Here is an 18,889-nt window from a genome sequence, read left to right as displayed (position 1 = left end):
GGCTCTGCGTGTGTGTGTGTGTGTGTGCTCAGCTCTCTCTCCCCTGACGCAGTTCCGCCAGGCGGCCACTAGTGCGCCTGCGCCTGCAGCAGGATGATGGCAGTGGGTTCGTCTCTCTCTCCAACGCTCCAGTGAGCCCACTCTGCACCACTGACTCACAACTAGTGGCAATGGCAACCGTGCAGCAACACAAACACAAACCCTGAATAAAACGAGACGATAACTAAATAAAAATTCCTTCACAAGGACTATAAAGGGGGCGCAACCCACAGGTTGAGAAACACTGCCTTAAGCGCTTGCAATTGTTTTGCTTTTTTGGTGCCTGTTGAGTGTGAGTGAGGTCACAGAGGCGGATCAGGACCAGCAGGTGGGAGACATTTCATTAGCATGACGCCTCTGCTGGTCCTCAGGGCATCAATCAATCAATCAATAGGCCAATCAATCCATCAACCCCTCTGCACTGTGTCACCTGGTCACGTGGACCCACTGACACACACACGTGTGAATCCTCAGCATTGAGCTGCGTGGAACCAGGTGGCAGCAGCAGAGGAGAACATTCCAACTGGTCCATCAGCTGCGCAACATGGAGCCGTCCATCCAACTCTGGCTTCCGCTGCAGCAGCGCTCGCTGTGAATTATTGATGACATTGACGGCGGGCGGCGGCCACGAGCCGGGGCCGCTGCCCGCCGACTGCACTGACAACCACAGAGCCGGGAGCCAATCAGAGAGCAGGACGTCCAGCGACTCGTCTGCCACACCACACGTGTGGTCCGTCAGCGTGGCAGAGCGACGAGGGCCTGGGCCGTCGGTCTGCAGCTGGTTAGAACCAGTTTCTGGAAGGTTCTAGAAGGTTCCAGCAGGTTCTGGAAGATTCTAGAAGCTCCCAGCAGGTTCTGGAAGGTTTCACATCTCAGCCACTTTCACAGGCTGATTCTTCTGTGTGTGTTTCTCCTCCCTGTTTGCTGCTTGGTGCACCAGCACTCAGTGAAGGTGTGGGTCGGGGTGTTGGCACTGGCTGAGGAGAGGTACCGCTGCCCTTTGTGATGTCACAAAAGGCTGGTTTCCAGAGTTGTGCGGTTGTTGCAGACACTCTCTGAAAAGCGTTGGGTCCTGTGTTGTTCTTTGATGGTTTGTTTGTTTGGTTCTGTTCAGTTTGTTCATTTTATTCATGTCAATATTTGAAATTCTTTAAGTTCTAAGTTCAAAGTCCGGTCTCGCCTTCACTTCTCTTTATTGTGTACTTGCCGTCCTCCTCCTCTTCCAGACGCTGGCTGGTTGGTCGTTGTCCACTCTGGCCCTGGTTGCTCTCACCTGTGTGCTCACCTGTGTGCTCCTGCCTTCATGTACAAATAGTCCTGCTGTCCCTTCATCTGATGTCAGCTGCTCTGGAAGCTCTCTGTCAGACTCCACTTTGGCTTTTCCTGTCATTTCACTTTTGGGATTTTCATTGATTTTCTTTTTCTTTGTTTGTTTGTTTGTTTGTTTTCAAGGTTCTTTCTGCATTTAGGTCCTGCTGCTTCCTGAGCAGATGTGAGACGGAGCAGGTGGAGGAAGTCCTGGAGAGGTTTTCTCAGTGTCAGGGAGTTCACAGACAGACTGGAGACACAGAGTGCTGTCAGCAGAACATCAGGCCAGTAAGTGTTGCATGATATGGGAATTTAATGCACAAGTGATCTCAAGTATCGGCTGAGTACTCCAACATACTTAATGGATCCTTTACAAGAACGTTCTGCAGACTTGAAAGGTTCTTGCCCTCTGGGAGTGACTGCACTGAGCAGTAATCAATATGGGCTTCAGCATCTGAAGACACAGGACCTGCTTCTGCAGACAAGATGAAGTGAACCAAGAGGAGGAGAAACCTTCCTCTTTGTTCTCGTCTCAAACTCCCTGCAGCTCTGCAGCTCCGGTTTCCCTGCGAGGTGTCCTGGTGTCATCGCCCCCTGCAGGACAGGAAGGAGGAGCCTGACGCTGCTGCTGCTGCTGCTGCTGCTGAATTATTGATGGACCTGTTACATCAGATGCATAAGATGATCCCCTAAATGATGCACAAGGCGGAGGAGCCTGCTGCTGCTACCTCCACCCTCCAGGCCAGCAGGTGCGGTTCCTCTCGCCCACCTGGACCCTGCAGGCTCCTCCCACTCTGTGAGAAGCTCCTGCTCCACCATCAATCAACACTTTTCCCCTCTGGTAGAATCCAGAGAGACAAACTGCTGCGTCACTGCAGTCAAGAGTTCCACAGCCACTGATCACATGGTTGGAGGTACGTAGTCTTTCACACAGCCAATCACGGCTTTTGTCCCGCCCCCCTCCTGCAGCGCCTCGCGCACAAAATAAAAATAGAAGGCGGCTGCATGCACGGCAACGATAACAACCAATGGCAGCAAATGAAAACACTTTATCCACAAGAGCAATACTTGAACTTTATGCACTATATATATTTGATATTTTATACTGCTGCTTATTTTATTACTATTTATATTTCTTTCTAACACGCCTGTACTGCAAAATGGTTTGACAACGTTTCCTTGAATCTTGGTCTGAAATATTAGAACCACAGCAGCAGCAGCAGCACCATACTCGCCAATATCCGTCTACTTCTACCCATCATCCCTTTCTCCATCCATCCAATGGCAGACCTCCCCATCCCCCACCCTCCCCCTCACTCAGACTTATACCCATAATGCTCTTCTTTGGCCTGGATACATAATAGAGAATTAATGTATCATTCATCCCCCTACTGAGCCATTGTAAGCCGTGTAGCATGAACCCAGAGTGTGTTTAAAAACCAGCGTCACTTCGCTGCCGCTTGATGCAACGCCGCCACTCAACCGTTTCATCGCCACACAAAAGCACGTCACAAACTTCATGTCGCTGATGTTGCCCAACAAAGAGGGACGTTAAGACAGGGATGAACCCAGTGCACACACACACACACACACACACACACACACACACGCAGCTCTGCCCCCTGTGGTCTCTGGTCTGCCACGACTGGCAACCCGACCACAGCACCCCTTAAAAATGAGTTCCAGATGTCTGGCAACCCACTGGAGGGACACACACACACACACACACACACACAGTCACCTTGAGACACAGTGTGTGTGCGTGTGTGTGTGTGTGTGTGTGTGACTGAGACTGACCAGCGAGGCTCGCCGCAGCCTGCGGCTCATGGGCTTGTCGAAGGGAGGGCTGTTCATAGCAAACTTCTCCAGGTAGCCTTCTGGGAGTCTGATGTCTGCTGGCAGGGACAAGCGCTTGTTGATGTCCTGCAGACACACACACACACACACACACACACACACACACACACACACACACACACACACAGACACACACAGAGGAAAGAAGTTGTTAAAAACATGACTGAATGAGAGATTATTGGACAGATCAAAGTGTTCAGTGTTCTTCTTGGACCATGGAGACATTGTGTTGCTGGTGTTGTGTGACTTGTTGTCACTAAGAGGACAGGCAGAAACAGCAGGGATCATTTGGTCTCATCAGTCCTCTCTCCTTTCATTGGCTTTATATGACAAACACATCATCATCACACCGCAACCCTGCTTCCAACATCTGCACCAACTTCACTGCTGCTGCTGCTGCTGCTGCTGCTGTGCATGAAGTGTACTGGTCCTGAATGGACCAGGGACCAGGACCAGGGACCAGGACCCAGGGAGCAGACCAGATGTTGGTAGGATTGATGTGGAACCCATCAGAACCAGATGTTGATTCAACTGAACGGCTCCTCAATGTCCTGCCCAGGAGCTTCCTCCGCTGGAGCTGCTTCACACCTGCAGCAGTCCCTCACTGACCCCTGCTGTGTTTCTCTGCAGCCAGCTGCAGCCACGGCTGGACGACCACACACACACACACACACACACACACACACACACACACACACACACACACACACACACACACACAGGGAGTGGAAGCGGGGGGGCTCCTGCACACTGCAGAACAATGAAATGAGGCTTTTGGGGAAAAAAGAAAAGAAGAAAGCAGCCAGAAATAGCAGCACAGCAGCAGCAGCATCAGTGTAGATGACAGCAGCAGCTCCGTCACCACCGTCCAGAGGACAACGTCTCTCCTCCACCTGCCTTCCACTAACACACCTTTCAAACACAGCAGCAGCAGCAGCAGCAGCAGCTCTGCACCGTCGCTGCTCTGTCATGAAGGGGCAACAAAGGATGCCACTGATGCCACGCCCCCCTCCCCCCCCACACAGACACACACACACACACACACACTGCCCCCCCCGCTATACTCACGGAGCAGCAGAGCTCCAGCAGCTCCTTCATTGTCCTCCTTCAACGTATCTTCACTACACTCACACACACTCAAACACTGCCTGCCTCTGACCTACCACATATGAGAGAGAGAGAGAGAGAGAGAGAGAGAGAGAGAGAGAGAGAAAGAGAGAGAGAGACATGCTCGGGGGGGTAGACACATTCCTGTGGGGGGATGGGAGGATGACCAGGGGGGGGTGGGGGCTCCTGTCCTCTGTCATATTTGTCCTCCTCCTCTCCCTCCTGTGTCCAGCCCCAGTGCTCCTCCTTCACCTCCTCCTCCTCCTTTCTGTCTTTGTCCCACTGATGCTCACCAACGCTTCCCTCATTCACACACTGCTTGTCATGGAATGCTGCTCCTCCTGCTCCTGCTCCTCCTCCTGCTCCACTCTTCCCTCCCATCTCTCTTGTTTTGTATTTTTTCCCTTTTGCTTTGAAAAGATAAATTCACAGCCTGGTCCAGAATGAATCTGCTCCCACAAGGCGACACACACACACACACACACACACACACTTGCATTCCTCCTTGGATAATGAGGGTAGTTGCAGGAAGTGATTCATCTCTCAGCAGGCATGACCTCCCCCCCTCTCCTCACGACCCCCCCGTACCCATCCCCCCCACACACACACATGGATGGGACGTCCTTCTGAGGCCTCTCTCTGCTAGAGCGACTGTCTGGATGCTGAACCGCTGGTGGCTCGGGGGTCAAAGGTCAGGGGTCAGGGGGTCAGCGCTACCTCGTTGGAGATGCGGCGGTGATGGTTGTTCCTCATGCGGACCCTGACGGGACTCTGGACCTCGTCGGAGGAGGTTCCTGAAGCGTGGTCGCTCTCTCCGTCCGAGCCCATCTTCACGTTCTCGTGGACGATGCCTGGAAGAGAGAACATCAGCATCAGCATCAGCATCAGCATCAGCTGCTTCCACTGCTCAGCCTGCACCAGCTGCTGCCACAGCCTCCTCCTCCAGCAGCAGCAGCTGCACCAAGCAGCCTCGGCATGTGGAGAGGAGGTGTGAGGAGGTACGGCCCTCAACGTGAAACCAGACCCCTCCCCATGTATCTGTTGTTCTGACATCATACTGCATAAGTGAGTGTCAGTCCTGCCAGACTGAGGGCCTGTCTTGAGAATATCAAGTAAAAGTTGTTTTAATTTAACATAAAAGATGAAAGCAACAAAGCTTATTAAAACCACAAACCCACAAACTCAGAAAATTATTATAAAATTTGAGGTTTTTTTTAAGCTGCAAGAAATAATAATAAATAATATCAAGAAATAAAAGCTTGAAATATATTGATTTGCATATTATTCCTTTATATAATATGTCACATTCACCTTTTAAGTTGAATTGCAGAAATACAGAAACCTGTTCAGGATATTCTAATTTTCTGAGTAGTAGCTGTAGATCTAATATATCATGGGTGCTGTTTACATTTGAAACAGGGTCGGCTTGCAGGCCGTGAACAGATGAGGTCAGGATGAAGGATGCAGCTCAGAGTAACATAAACATCAGGGTGCTACACAAAGACAGGAAGACAGGAAGAGAATAGTCGGTGTGCTGAGTGACTGTGTGACCCACGAGGCCGAGCGAAGGAGATATTTATCAAGGTGCTGCAGTCTGTCAGCTGAGACCAGTTCTGGGTCACCTGAGTGTGTGTGTGTGTGTGTGTGTGTGTGTGTGTGTCCTCCTCCTCCTTCACTGGAGTCAAGGGCAGGGTTAGCAGTGGTCACAGTTGCTTCAGGGCTTCTAGAAGATGAAGCAGTGAGAAAACCTATCAGCCAAAATCCAACCTGACTTGTAGTTGACTTGATGATCCCTGTAGTTTGTTTGAGCACGGGTGAGATGGATGAAACCCAGCGTGCAACACACGAGCCCTGATGCTTGTGAATAAACATGAGGGCTGAGATGATGACACCTGCTATCAGCTGCACTCACTGCTAAATTATTCCACCCTGTAGGCAAGAGAAGAATGAGCTCATTAGGTAAAGAGCTGCAGAGCTGCAGAGCTGCAGAGCCTGGTGGGCCATGATGCACGGTGGCACCACATCAAAGCCAATCGCTGTTCCCCATCGGAGCCTTGAGGTTTGATGCTGTGCCTGCAGCCTCCACCAGGAGGACGAATGAGCAGCCAAGAGTCCACCAAGAATCAAACCCTGCCATGGAGGAGGAAACATGAGAGCTGAGCTCCCCGACACCTGATGCCAGGTATCCACCTGCTGCTGCTGCTGCTGCACCACCCGTCCAGCTCTCTGACTCTTATGTCATAGGTCCTTTGCTCACTTTGTGATCCTGGTGCAGAAGTGAATCCCAAGCTGCAGGTGGACCTGGTCTGACCACTAACACAGGAACAGCAAGCGTGTTCTCCCATGAGCCCTTGCGGTACCAGCATGCACCTCTCAAGCCAAGCTGCTGCTGCTGCTGCTGCTGCTGGTTGTCGACGTCAGCCAGTGGCCGTCCTGCAGCTTTCTGCTCCACTTCCAGCGCAGACACAAAGCAGACAGTAAATGTCATCGCCCCCCCCCCCCACACACACACACACCCTGCTGGCCTAGTTCTATCTGCTGACTCGCTTGTGAAGGAGTGAGTGAGGAGGGCTGCAGTGCCAGAGACCCTCAGCTCACCCCACTCTCAACTCACTGCACTGAGCTGACAAACATCTCTGCTTCACAGAGGGAGGGGTTGGGGGGGTCAGTGGGTTTCACTCGCTGGTCCTGATCCACTCACGGTTCTGACTCACTGGAATCACTTCACCTCCACTCTGGTTGGTCTCAGACTGCGACTGAGAGGAACATCAGGTTTTATTGAATTCTCTCCTTGCTCTGTTGCTGCTGCTGCTGCTGCTTTAACCATGCCAAGTTTCCCAGTGTGGGATAAACCAAGGCATTCTTATTCTTATTCTTCAGTCTTCTCTGTTCCTCAGAGATATCCGGACGAGTCGATATTCCAGCATGATACTCCTCCGGCCCTTTAAAAAGCAGCTACATTAATAAAACAACACGGCTAATTGGAAATGAACATGCTAACGACAGCAGAGTGGTGTTCTCAGCAACTTCTGAGAGGCAAGTGATTAACGTAGCAGTCTCTCACTCTCCACAACCTCAGGGCATCTTTTCCCCTTCGCATTTTCAACATCATATCTCAGTCTGCAGCCAGACTAATGAACAGCGCCACCAGCTGGGCCAACTCCCTCACAGTCACTGGAGGTTTCAGATTCTTCCAGCAGACTCAGACAGTGTTTCATCACCACCAGGGTTCATTCAGAATCTCCATCCATCCATCCATCTTCAAGTCCTGCTTCCTCCTGCTCTCAGGAGAACCTGGAGAAGCCAGCAGACACAGGGAGAACATGGAGAACCTGGAGAAGCCAGCAGACACAGGGAGAACCTGGAGAACCTGGAGAAGCCAGCAGACACAGGGAGAACATGCAAACTGCACACAGAAAGGTCTCAGGAGACCCCGAGAATTGATTCCCTTATTGCTGCCGCCTCACTCAGAATGTTCCACCTCTAGATGGTGGATGGTAGATGGTGGAACCCTCCATGATAGAGGTGTCTGCTGCTGGTGTCTGCTGCTGGTGTCTGCTGCTGGTGTCTGCTGCTGGTGTCTGGGAGGGGACTCACCGATGCGGCTCCCTGGCGGCCGGCACGAGTCCAGCACTCGCAGCATGCGGAAGGGCGACAGCCTGACGGGGGTGTCCCTCTCCAGGGTCCTCAGCCCCTCCCCCACCCTGGCCTCCCCTGGCCGAGGGTCTCCTGCACTGGGAGCTCTGGAGGAGGAGCAGGAGGAGCCCTGGACGCCTCCGGGGGGGTCCATGGTCCAAAACGGTTCAAAGTGGGATCCCAAATGAATATCCGAGCCGGACAGGAAGTGGTCAGAGGAGGGGTGGGGTGGGGGTGGGGGGTCGCACCTTCTGCTGGTCTAAAGCTTCCAAAGAGAAGGAAATAAAGTCCAGCGAGGCGTCAGTGAGTCCAGCCTGAGAGGAGAGGAGGAATCACTCTCTCACTCCTGTCGGTGGCACTCCCTCTCTCCACCTCTCCTCTTCCTGGCTCTCTCTCTCTCGCTCCACCTCTCCCCTCTCTCTCTCTCGCTCGCTCTCTCTCCCTCTCTCTCTCTCTCTCTCTCTCTCTCTGCCGCTGACTCAGGAAGGTCAAACGTTGGTGCAGGTGGACACGACGCTGCTGTTGGACAAACTGTTCCTCCTCACTCCGTCCTCTCGGAATAACACACCCTCCTCGTCCTCCTCCTCCTCTTCTTCTCCTCCACCCTCGTCCGTCCGGAAGCTGGCAGCAGCTCCTCCCGAGGAGACGACGGTCTGGTCAGACTGCAGCTCGGCTCTCACTCTTCTCCACCGTGCAGCTCCTTTTCCTTCCTGCTTCTTTTCTATCTGTCTTCCCAGCGGCTCCTCCTCCTCCTCTTTCTCCTCCTCCTCCTCCGGTCATTCCGCACCACACTCCATCCCGGCTGTTTTTCTTCCCTCCCTCTCCCTCTGGCTCCTCCTCCTTGCCTCTAGCGCCACCCTCAGTGCTGTTCGTCCTCCTCCTCCCTGCCTTCACCTTGCTGCTCTCTCTCTCTCTCTCTCTCTCTCTCTGCTCCTCCCACCATCTTGCCATCTCTCTGGTGTTGAGTGTTTGCAGTGATCACCTTCCTCTCTCACTGAGCAGAGCAGCAGCAGCAGCGAGTCCTGCTCCTCCATCAGCCATCAACCTCCTCCTGACACTTCATTCCCCCGGGGGGGGCTCTAGGGTGAGGCTTCATCCATCTATCTGCCTCCCATCTTCTTCCAGCCCCCCCCCCCCACACACACACACACACGCACACACACACATACTCAAAGCAGAGGCCATTAGTGATAAAAAAAGCTGCACATGCTCGTGCATGTGCACACAACACACACCCACACAGACTGGCGCAGATGCCACTGCACACTGGGTAAAACAGCCACCTGTGCAACTTCAGTTTTCTGCACCAACAAGTAACTTTGCATTGAAAGCAGTTTTTGCCTTCAACACATGAATCAACGCTAACGTACACACTGCACATGCATTGTATGTACAGTGTGTATTTATGTCTTTAGGTTGACTTGGGAGAAAATCAGCTCTTTAATCTGCAGGATGGCTGCCGCGAACACTGCTTCCATCAACACTGTTTAACCAACAATCTTGACTTGAAATGCAGAACACACACACACACACACACACACACACACACACACACACACAGACACACACACACACATCAACTCAGCCAACTGTTGAGTCAATAGGACTCAGTCACCTCCGTGTGCGAGTCCTCGCCCAGCAGGTGTTTCAGAGCAAACAACAAGGAGGAGTCCTGGTAGCGTGTTGGTCGGCACCAGTTGGCACCAGTTGGCACCAGTTGGCACCAGTCAACAGTCAACAACTTTAAAGGTCACACACGCAGGTGTATTTGGCTCGCTATTAAAATATGTGTGTTCTTCTGCACTATATTGTTGCTGTAATGATGTGAATTTTCCCAATGTGGTATTAATGCAGGATTAATAAATGTTCTTCTCTTCTATCCTAACAGCTTCCATCCATCAGTGCTCCTGCAGATCAGACCTCCAGATGCTGATGAGGTCCCGGAGGAGCGAGAGCTCCAGGGAGGCAGAACTTGGACTGCAGTAATTACCTCTAAACCTTTTATCTGCGTCTAAGGAATCTGATTATTCAATTACTGGGAGCAGAGTGGCCACAGTGGGCCACCATCATCTCCTCCACCTCACCCCCCCCCCCCCCCCAGGAACATCAGCAACACCGATGAAAACGCTCACGAAAACATGGGAGAGCAAGTTCTGCTCCACTGTATCTCCTGGAATCCACTGTGGGAGTCAGCACAGAGTGGGGTGTGGGGGTGGGGGGGCGGGGGGGGAGTGGGCTGCAGCCATTAATGCAGCGCTAATGCCCTCCATTAAAATCCCTGGCACAGACCAGCAGCTCTCTGGTGGCGCTGGGAGATAAGAGTGAGAAGAGCTCTCCATCTTTTATCTGCTGGTTTTATCTGTAGGTTAAATATAGTGTTGTGAGAGAGAGAGAGAGAGAGAGAGAGAGAGAGAGAGAGAGAGAGAGAGAGAGACAGACAGAGAGAGAGAGACAGAGAGACAGAGACAGAGAGAGAGAGAGAGAGAGAGAGAGAGAGAGAGAGAGAGAGAGAGAGAGAGAGAGAGGCTGAAAGGTGGACAAGTCGTCTTTTAGTGTCTTTAGTGTAGAGTGGTGCAGAGTGGTGCAGAGTGGGCGCGGGGACGGATTAGCAACAGATGAATCACAGAAACCTGCTGCCAACACTGAGCAAAGAACACCTACCTCTCACACACACACACACACACACACACACACAGCAGCACATGGAGGGATGCACCGATACCATCATCATCATCATCATCATCATCATCATCAGTGGAAAACTAACAGCATCACAGTAACTCTATGGTGTGTAATGGCCTCATCAGTACCTGCTGCCTGTACTGCTGAGTACTGCAATGCAAGTACTGCTTCTGTAAAAACGGTGCTTCGCTCGTCACCTCTCCTCAACACAGACTGAAAAAACTAAAGTAGGTTTGGTGGAGGAAGAGGAGGAGGAGGAGGAGGAGGAGGAGGCAGCGGAGCAGCAGCAGAGGTTGCATCATCATGTGCCTCTATTAAAGGAGCGACGTGGTGCGACTGCTGAGTGCCACGCAGTGAGTCAGCAAGAGCAGCCGGTGGGACACACACACACACACACACACACACACACACACACAGAGCTCCTCCCTCTAACTACACCTTATCAGGCTCTTAATAATAGAACAGCGTCTATTCCTGGTTCTGACTCAGCCAACGTCATTTTTCTCCGGCAGGATTTTTATGCGCTGTGGTTTTTTTCACACTGGCAGGAGAACCAGGAGCAGCTCACACACACACACACACACACACACACACACACACACACACAGTGTGTCCAGATGCATGGGTGCGGCTGGATGCAGGTTCGCTGGCTGTGCCCTCAGTCAGCCTCTGCAGTCTGCTGCTCCTCTCACTGATCAGTGCAATACGAGACAACGCAACCAATCAGAGGCTGTGTTTGTCCCGCATGAAGACAAAGACAGGAAGTGGCCCCTGGACTCTGGCAGGTGATGGAAAAGCAACATTAGACAATATATGTTTATAATGTGTGTATTATACCTGTAATATAATATAGATTTCTTGTAATTACTGCGTAGTTTGTTCTTTGTATTGTTTTTAGAACGGTGTTGTTTCCCAACTTGGGATCAATAAAGCTCATCTATTCTATTCTATTCTATTCTGTTCTATTCCAGCTGGCATTGGGTTCCATGAAACCCCTGAGACAGCGGCTGCAGAATCATGTCCTAGCATAGTGACCCCAGTGACCCCTCCTCTGCATCCGAGAAGCATCACAACTCTGATGAGTTGCAACCTCCTCGTCAGTCAACAGTCAGCGACTCCTCGCAGCTTTCAATCCTTTAATTCTCTCAGTTGACTCTGTGCACTCTTTGGAATTCTTCTCTGTGCACTCTTTGGGATTCTTCTCTGTGCACTCTTTGGAAGTCTTCTCTGTGCACTCTTTGGAGTTCTTCTCTGTGCACTCTTTGGGATTCTTCTCTGTGCACTCTACATGCTGCTGTGTTGAGTATCTAACGGCAGAACCTTTTCTGAATGGATGCGACAGTGTTTGCTCACACAGGGTGTGAGGTGTGAATGTTTCTCCACGGGGGTGACGTGGGCCGCATCCATTCATCCCGACTGTGTTCCCAGCCTGACGGATCACTCTCAGCTGCAGTGCCTGACAGTGGCTCAGCTGAGGACCTGAGGTGGTCGTTTCTCCAACGTTCTCTCCCTGTGTGTACACCTGCAACTCCAAGCTCTTCTCTCCGTCTATGCACCATCATCAACCTGGTCTCCAAGCCCCTTCCAATCAGAAAGCTTCTCTCTAGTCCCGCCTCTCGCTCCCTGGCTCCATTCTCCTGCTCTAAGCTCTTCCATCCCAGTGGGAAATAAGATTAGTGCTGTGCATACGGAGACGCGGCGCAGCATTCCTGACATAATGCGTGGAGACAAGAGGAGGCGGAGCGGCGTTGGGAGAATGCATTCGCCTGTATGTTGGATTAAGGTCATTCCGGCTTTGGCCTTCCACTGTCTCCACCGGGGGCATCGTGGTGGGAAAAACATGGTGTCGATCCCCCCGTGCAGCATCGCGATGAAGCGACACACCTGAAGGCAAAGCAACCTTCGCTGCCACAGGTCGGTCATCACACGTCTGACTTGCAGAAGAAGAGACGACGAGCAGGAAACGACAGCGGAAGACTGGAGGTGGAAGCTGAGCGCAGTGAGCAGCGGCCAGCCAGCTGCTGCACGGCCGGCCAGGAGCAAAAACCAGCAGCGCTTAAAAAAAAAAACTAAGCAAGAACAACCAGGAAGGAACTGCCTGGGATTCAAAAAACACGTCGTACTTTTACTGAGGCGTCATCATTCATGCATGACTGTGCATCTCATGTTGCATTTCAGAGGGTGAAGCTATATTTACAGTGACTGTTGAATCATTCAATCTATGGAACAGAGGCTGTTCTGATTGGCCGACGTGTTGAAAACGTAAAATAATGTCGTGTTTGCATTAAACAACACTACCAGTGAGAGGTCTGGATAGAGTTCACTGCGCCACTGGCTAATGTGCCACTGGCTAATGTGCCACTGGCTAATGTGCCGAGTCACTTTGCACCAGCACCGCTGGTTGGTCCCATTAGAAGCTCCGCCCCGTCTAAAGAGGCAACCAGTGAGCTTCAGGCCTTCAGTCTCCAAACCCAATGAAACCACTCCAACTAAGAGATTCCACTGAGATGTTGCCCTGCAGCCCACTGGTGCATGCAGGAATCACTGCGTGTGTGAGTGTGTGTGTGTGTGTGTGTGTGAGTGTGTACCCAGTGATCCCGTCCTGTGCAGGCTCAGGAAGGCTCTGTCTCTCTCGAGCCCCCCGGCCAGCTCTCTGCGCAGGCCGCTGCGGCCCAGATGACCGGCGTACTGACGCAGGAAGGAGGGGGCGCTGTGTGAGGCGGGGGGGTGAGCAGCGGCGGCAGCGGCAGCGGCGGCAGCGGCAGCGGCGGCGGCGGCGGCGGCGGCAGTGGCGCTCACCACCACGGGCGCTGAGACACACACGGCGTCGGGCAAAGGAGGAGAAGATAAAACCAAAGGGAGGAAAAGAGGAGGAGAAGAAGCTCAGAGGGAAAGAGGAAGAGGAGGAGCAGGAGGAGGAAGAAGGGGAGGAGGAGGAGTTAGAGAGAGAGAGAGAGCAGGAGAGGCAGCAGAGGACAGCAATAATAGAGGGGGACGGGAGAAAAGGAGAGAAAAGAGAGACAGCACAAGGTCAGACGGAGGGAGCAGAATATGCAGAGTCAGTCAGTCAGTCAGTCAGTCAGCCAGCCAGTCAGTCAGTCAGTCAGTCAGTCAGTCAGTCAGTCAGTCAGTCAGCCAGCCAGTCAGTCAGTCAGTCAGTCAGTCAGTCAGTAGCAGCAGAGTGATGGAGAGACACACAACCAAACAGCACAGGAGCAGCACTGTAGATTCTGACAGGGGAGTGCAGAGGGGAGGCAGGTGGAACAGGACAGAGAGCAGAGCAGGCGCTACAGATGAACCGACACTCGCTGTGTGTGTGTGTGTGTGTGTGTGTGTGTGTGTGTGTGTGTGTGTGTGTGTGTCGCCTTATGCCAGTGTGGCTGTGGATAGCCACACTGGACCTAGCGAAGCTACGGACGCCTGAACGTGGCAGTGTTTGGTGTGTTTTTCTTTGCACTGCTGCGGCTGGCGGCCGTCGTTCTCACCGTTGTCCCTGGCTGCTGACGGTTCGTCCAGCGCCATCTGCTCGGCCAGCTCCGACAGCGAGTCGTCGACGGGCCGGGCGCTGCGCAGAGACATGGACAGCCTCCGCTTGATGATCTTCATCCTGTCCATCTTGGGACCCTCGGGGCCTGCGGAGGGGGGGCAGACAGACACCATCAGAGTGCAGTCATCACAACCACATCCATCCATCCAACCTCTGTGCATTTTGCACGGTGATAATTGTTGGGCGCTCACGTGGCCACGTGGCTGCCTGCGCCGCTCTCATTGTTATGCGTCCCAAGAGCAAACGCAGGCAGAATAAAAGACACAGAATGAGAGAGAGAGAATCCATAGAGACAAGAGAGAATGAGAAAGAAAGAAAGGCAACAAACAGAAAAATGTAACAGGAAAAAACAGACAGAGGAAAGAGAGAAAGAACGCGTGTAAATGGCTGACGGTGCAGCTCCCACAGCTGGGATTCACACCGGAGTCACCGGCTCTTCAGTCACACAGTGGACTGACACGGCGGTCATTTACAGCATGGTGACCACCAGACAGCGGTTATTTACTAATAATAATAATAACAACTTTAATGTCATTGCACATTGTACAACGAAATTCTAAGTGCAAAACCAACGGTGCAGGTAAAAATACATAAGAATATACATGCTCACAATTCCACACTTACACACAGGCACACGCACACATCCATCTCACAAGACCATAAGCTTAAGAAGTGTTTAAAAACGTCATGGCTCTCGGATGAAAACTCTTCTTCAGCCTGTTGGTCCTGCTTCTAAGAGACCTGAATCTTTTGCCAGGAGGCAGCAGTGCAAACAATCAGTGGCCCAGGCTGGGATGAGTCCTGCAACAGCATGCTGACCATGGTGGACATTACTGCATTGTGACCATGGTGGACATTACTGCATTCCAAGAGAAACATTTATTAATTTGCAAGTTTTGAAAAGAAACTCAGGACATTGTGAGCTACACTGCCAAACCCCCAAAGATGAACTCTGTCATTCTTTCAAGGAACTGGTGACTGTGGAAGCGGCAGCCGTGCCTGAGACACTTAATACTATATACACACACACACGCTCGGCCGACAGCAGCTGCAGGACAAGAGGGAGAAGAGGCACAGTCTGCTTCCCTGAGTGCAGACTCTGCTGATTTGCCTGCATCTTCCTCTTAATGCCACTCAGCTTTTAAAGGTGAGCCGCATATAATGTTTAACGTGCCCCACAGCTGCCATTTCAGACTCCCCTCTGTGTGTGTGTGTGTGTGTGTGTGTGTGTGTGTGTGTGCGTGTGCGTGCCTTTGTCTCTGTATGTCTATATGAAGGAGTGACTGGGTGCATGGTCTTCCTCCTCTGTGCTGTGATTTAATGGCCCGCAGGTCGTCAGTGCGGTGGCCCAGTATTCCTGTCCCTCTTCCACTGCTTTCTTAGCCATCAGCGCTCGCAGGAGATGATATGCACAAGTTCAAACACACACACACACACACACACACACACACACAGCCTTTCTCTTTGTGTCCAACCTTGAAGGCTTCAACAAAAGCCATTCATCCTTTCAGGCTCTCAGTCTTTCAGGCCTATTAGCGACAGCCAGTGGCTCTGAGGGAATTCAAGCCCAGCAGAACTCACTCGGGACCAGGGGACTCTCTCCCTCTCTCTCCCTCTCTCTCTCTCCATCAACTGGAAGATGCGTGAGGCGAGTATCCATTGCTGACAACGTTGCCTCCGCCACTCGGTCGCGGTGGCCTCTCAGCCAGAGGGGGTGGACGGCAGCAGGAGGAGGAGGAGGGGGAGGAGGAGGAGGAGGAGGAGGAGGAGGAGTGATTCCCATCGTGGACGTGATCTGTCAAGCAGAAAGTGCCATAGAACAAATCTCCTCCTCCTCCTCCTCCTCCCCACCCCCTCTTCTTCCTCCTCCTCCTCTATTCATTTGCATGTCTTCCCAGACTTGACTAGAAAGCAGGACAGTGCTGCAGCGAGGAGGCTCCGCCTCCTCATGCAAAACTACAGGATTTAGTGAGTTGCAGCGAGTGAGACGGGGGAAGATAATGTGATGCACCACTCATTAGCGGGGTGAATAATACAACAGCGCTATCGTCAAAAAACACTTCCAGACTCACACGGCCGGTGCCATATGGACGCACAATAATAACTAATTTCACAGTTTGCTCTTATCGCTGCTGGATTTGCATTAAGAGCGGAGCAGAGAGAATCTCATCAGCCAGCAGCTCAGAGTACAACTACATATCATAGACCGAGTTGGAATCTCCAGTACTCACACACACACACACACACACACACACACACACACACACACACACACACACACACACACACAAACACAGGTCTGGTGTACTGGTCGAGTTAATCCTAATAATGATTAAAAAAACAACAACAAGCGAACATCAATTTCATAGAGACCTCTAGAGTAAACTGTTGTTGTTCCACTGAAATAACTCGTTATATAAAACAATTGAACTTTTCCAATTCTGTCATTCTTTTTCGCCAAATGCAAAAGTTATATTTCAGTCCAAAATGTTGTGTTGTGTTTGAAACGACACAGAACTTTGGGGAAATTACTTTTTATGTCCGTGGTAAACGCACCGCAACGGAAGGCACGCATGCAAACGACCAAATAGTCTGAGCAATGCTAACAAGCCTGTTATTAAGAGCCGTTCATTTTCAGTGGGGGTTGGGTGAGGACTCGCTGCCCCCCCCCGCTGCAGCCTGTGATCACCTGACACACACCTGGAACACCACCGCCGGCTCCTGGGACACGTTCTCCGCTCTCCTGGTTGCTGTTTGCCGAGCGATAGGATGAAGTGTTGAGTAAGCGGGTGTCAGAAAGGCAAAAAGACCAAACAAACAGCGGCGGACAAAAGAGTGAGCGAGCGGTGGCGCAGCACACACAGGGAAAGAAGGAGAAGAAGAAGAAGAAGAAGAACAACAACAACAAGAGAGGCTGGTGTGAGCGTGCAGCCACCCAGTGTTTCTGCAGCAGTGAGGTGGCACTGCCCTGAGGAGGGCACACAAGGTCTGCTTTCTGCACACACACACACACACACACACACACACACACACACACACACTATTTGGGTTGCTATGCTACAGGGCCAGGCTGGGAGCCACAACTTGTGTCTGTGACGGAGAAAACAAGAGTGGAGAGATGGAGGCGAAAAGGCTGCGGATTCACATCTCTGTATCTCTCCCTACCACACACACACACACACACACACACACACACGTTGCCTCTCAGCTATAAAAACCTCCGGCCTACTAGACTTGCAGCCAGCCTTGCACTGGGATTCCTCTGCCAATTATGCTTTCCAAAAAAAATGTTTAAAAAAATGAATGAATGCCAGGGATGAGTGTGCAGCAAACACCGGCCAGCCACTAGAAATGAACATTTTAACTGATTTTGGGAGCAAACTTCAATGTGGTTTGACGGCCCCTGCAAACTCTCCTTGCTGTTTTCTGACCCTCTTTTTTTTCTTTTTTTTGCTAAAACGCAAACAAAAGGGCGTTCGTTCCGCATGTAAAGCTGAGCACGATTCACACGCATGCATGCACTTTGCTCGCGTACAATGTGGCAGCGAGAGGAGCGGGCACTCAGTGGCACTCCAAACACCGCCCGGCCCGCTGGCCCTCAGGACGCATGAGTAATGCACAAATCTGCCCGACTACAGGATCTCTCTCTCACACACACACACACACACACACACACACACACACACACGGAGCCAAGAGAAAATCCTAAAACCATTCTCCTAATAAGCCCAGTAGCTGCCTCCCCAGCTGCTTCACTGTCACTTAAACTCAATGTGAGGAGATGAAGAAGGGAAGGAATTACACACAGAGAGATGAGTAAGAAGATGTAAGGGCAGGAGGGGCAGGGAGGGGGCGCTGTGAGTAGTCCAACTGTCTGTCTTTGCCACAGAGGGAATGAGTGTCTGTCATTTTAGGGGCTGTTTTCCTGACACAGAGGTTTCTAAACTTCATCCTGCAGCAACACTGTATCAACGTATAATCGATAATATATCGATATACCTGTATCAATATATCATTAAGATGCGATTGAGTGACAACCAGGTTGCATTCATCATGAAAGATGGAGAGCATGGAATCACGTCTTAAAATAACTCTTCATAAAAGCCTGATTTTCTAGTAAGAAATTATTACAAAAGTGTGAAAAGCTGAAGGAAATGCAACTTTCTTTGATATACCAAAACAAACAGTAGTATTTATAGTATATAGTACATAGTATATCGATAACAACATGGTTGTGGGCTAGACATGAGAGAGAGAGAGAGAGAGAGAGAGAGAGAGAGCGAGAGCGAGAGAGAGTTCTAAATCCTGTATCACAACTCTGTGCATTAACGTGGTGGCGGTGACAAAGTGTTGCGTTGCGTTGCGTTTCGCCTCGGCTCATTTTGCCGGTGGCGAGAAAATGTTCGAGTTGGGACCGGAAACACTGCCAGGAGCGCCTGGACGGCACCGCTTGAGCGTCCGCAGGGCCAGTGTGAAGTCAAAGTCGGTTCGACTACACGAGGCAGAGCGCGGCCATGAAGCCTGCTGCCGGGCGGTGCTTGGTCCCGGACTGGAGCCGGTGCTAAGTCCAGCCCGCGGCCTGGCCTGGCTGGCTGGCTGGCTGGGTGACACCGATAACCTCCTCCACCTTCCGGGCCTTCGCTTGTTTCGCTCACTTCCTCCCTCCCCGTGTTTTCCTGTCGCGTCTAACCGGGAGGTGCAGAGTTCGGGCCG

The 18,889-nt window shown here is 51.8% G+C and overlaps 1 protein-coding gene across 7 annotated transcripts in view; it reads right to left on the bottom strand.

Annotated features, from left to right (window-relative positions):
• The window catches only part of LOC142901362 (cyclin-dependent kinase 17-like), a 29,908-nt gene that overhangs the window by 8,552 nt on the left and 2,467 nt on the right, over nt 1-18,889 (bottom strand). For 4 of the 7 annotated variants that reach the window (XM_076045854.1, XM_076045857.1, XM_076045855.1 and 1 more), the window contains 4 exons: nt 14,115-14,261; nt 13,218-13,439; nt 5,029-5,162; nt 3,145-3,270 (listed from right to left, as the gene is read on the bottom strand). In XM_076045854.1, coding sequence (XP_075901969.1) covers nt 3,145-3,270; nt 5,029-5,162; nt 13,218-13,439; nt 14,115-14,244 — 612 coding nt within the window. In that variant the 5' untranslated portion in view covers nt 14,245-14,261. Of the gene's footprint in view, nt 1-3,144; nt 3,271-5,028; nt 5,163-7,908; nt 8,313-13,217; nt 13,440-14,114; nt 14,262-18,889 lie in introns of those variants that run through there. The other 3 variants (XM_076045859.1, XM_076045860.1, XM_076045858.1) reach the window with 2 other exon arrangements.

Source organism: Nelusetta ayraudi, unplaced genomic scaffold (assembly GCF_046127955.1).
Source record: "Nelusetta ayraudi isolate G7.1 ecotype Tasmania unplaced genomic scaffold, CSIRO-AGI_Nayr_v1 ptg000088l, whole genome shotgun sequence".
Taxonomy (NCBI): Eukaryota; Metazoa; Chordata; class Actinopteri; order Tetraodontiformes; family Monacanthidae; genus Nelusetta; species Nelusetta ayraudi.
This window is presented reverse-complemented; position numbering and strand designations above follow the sequence as displayed.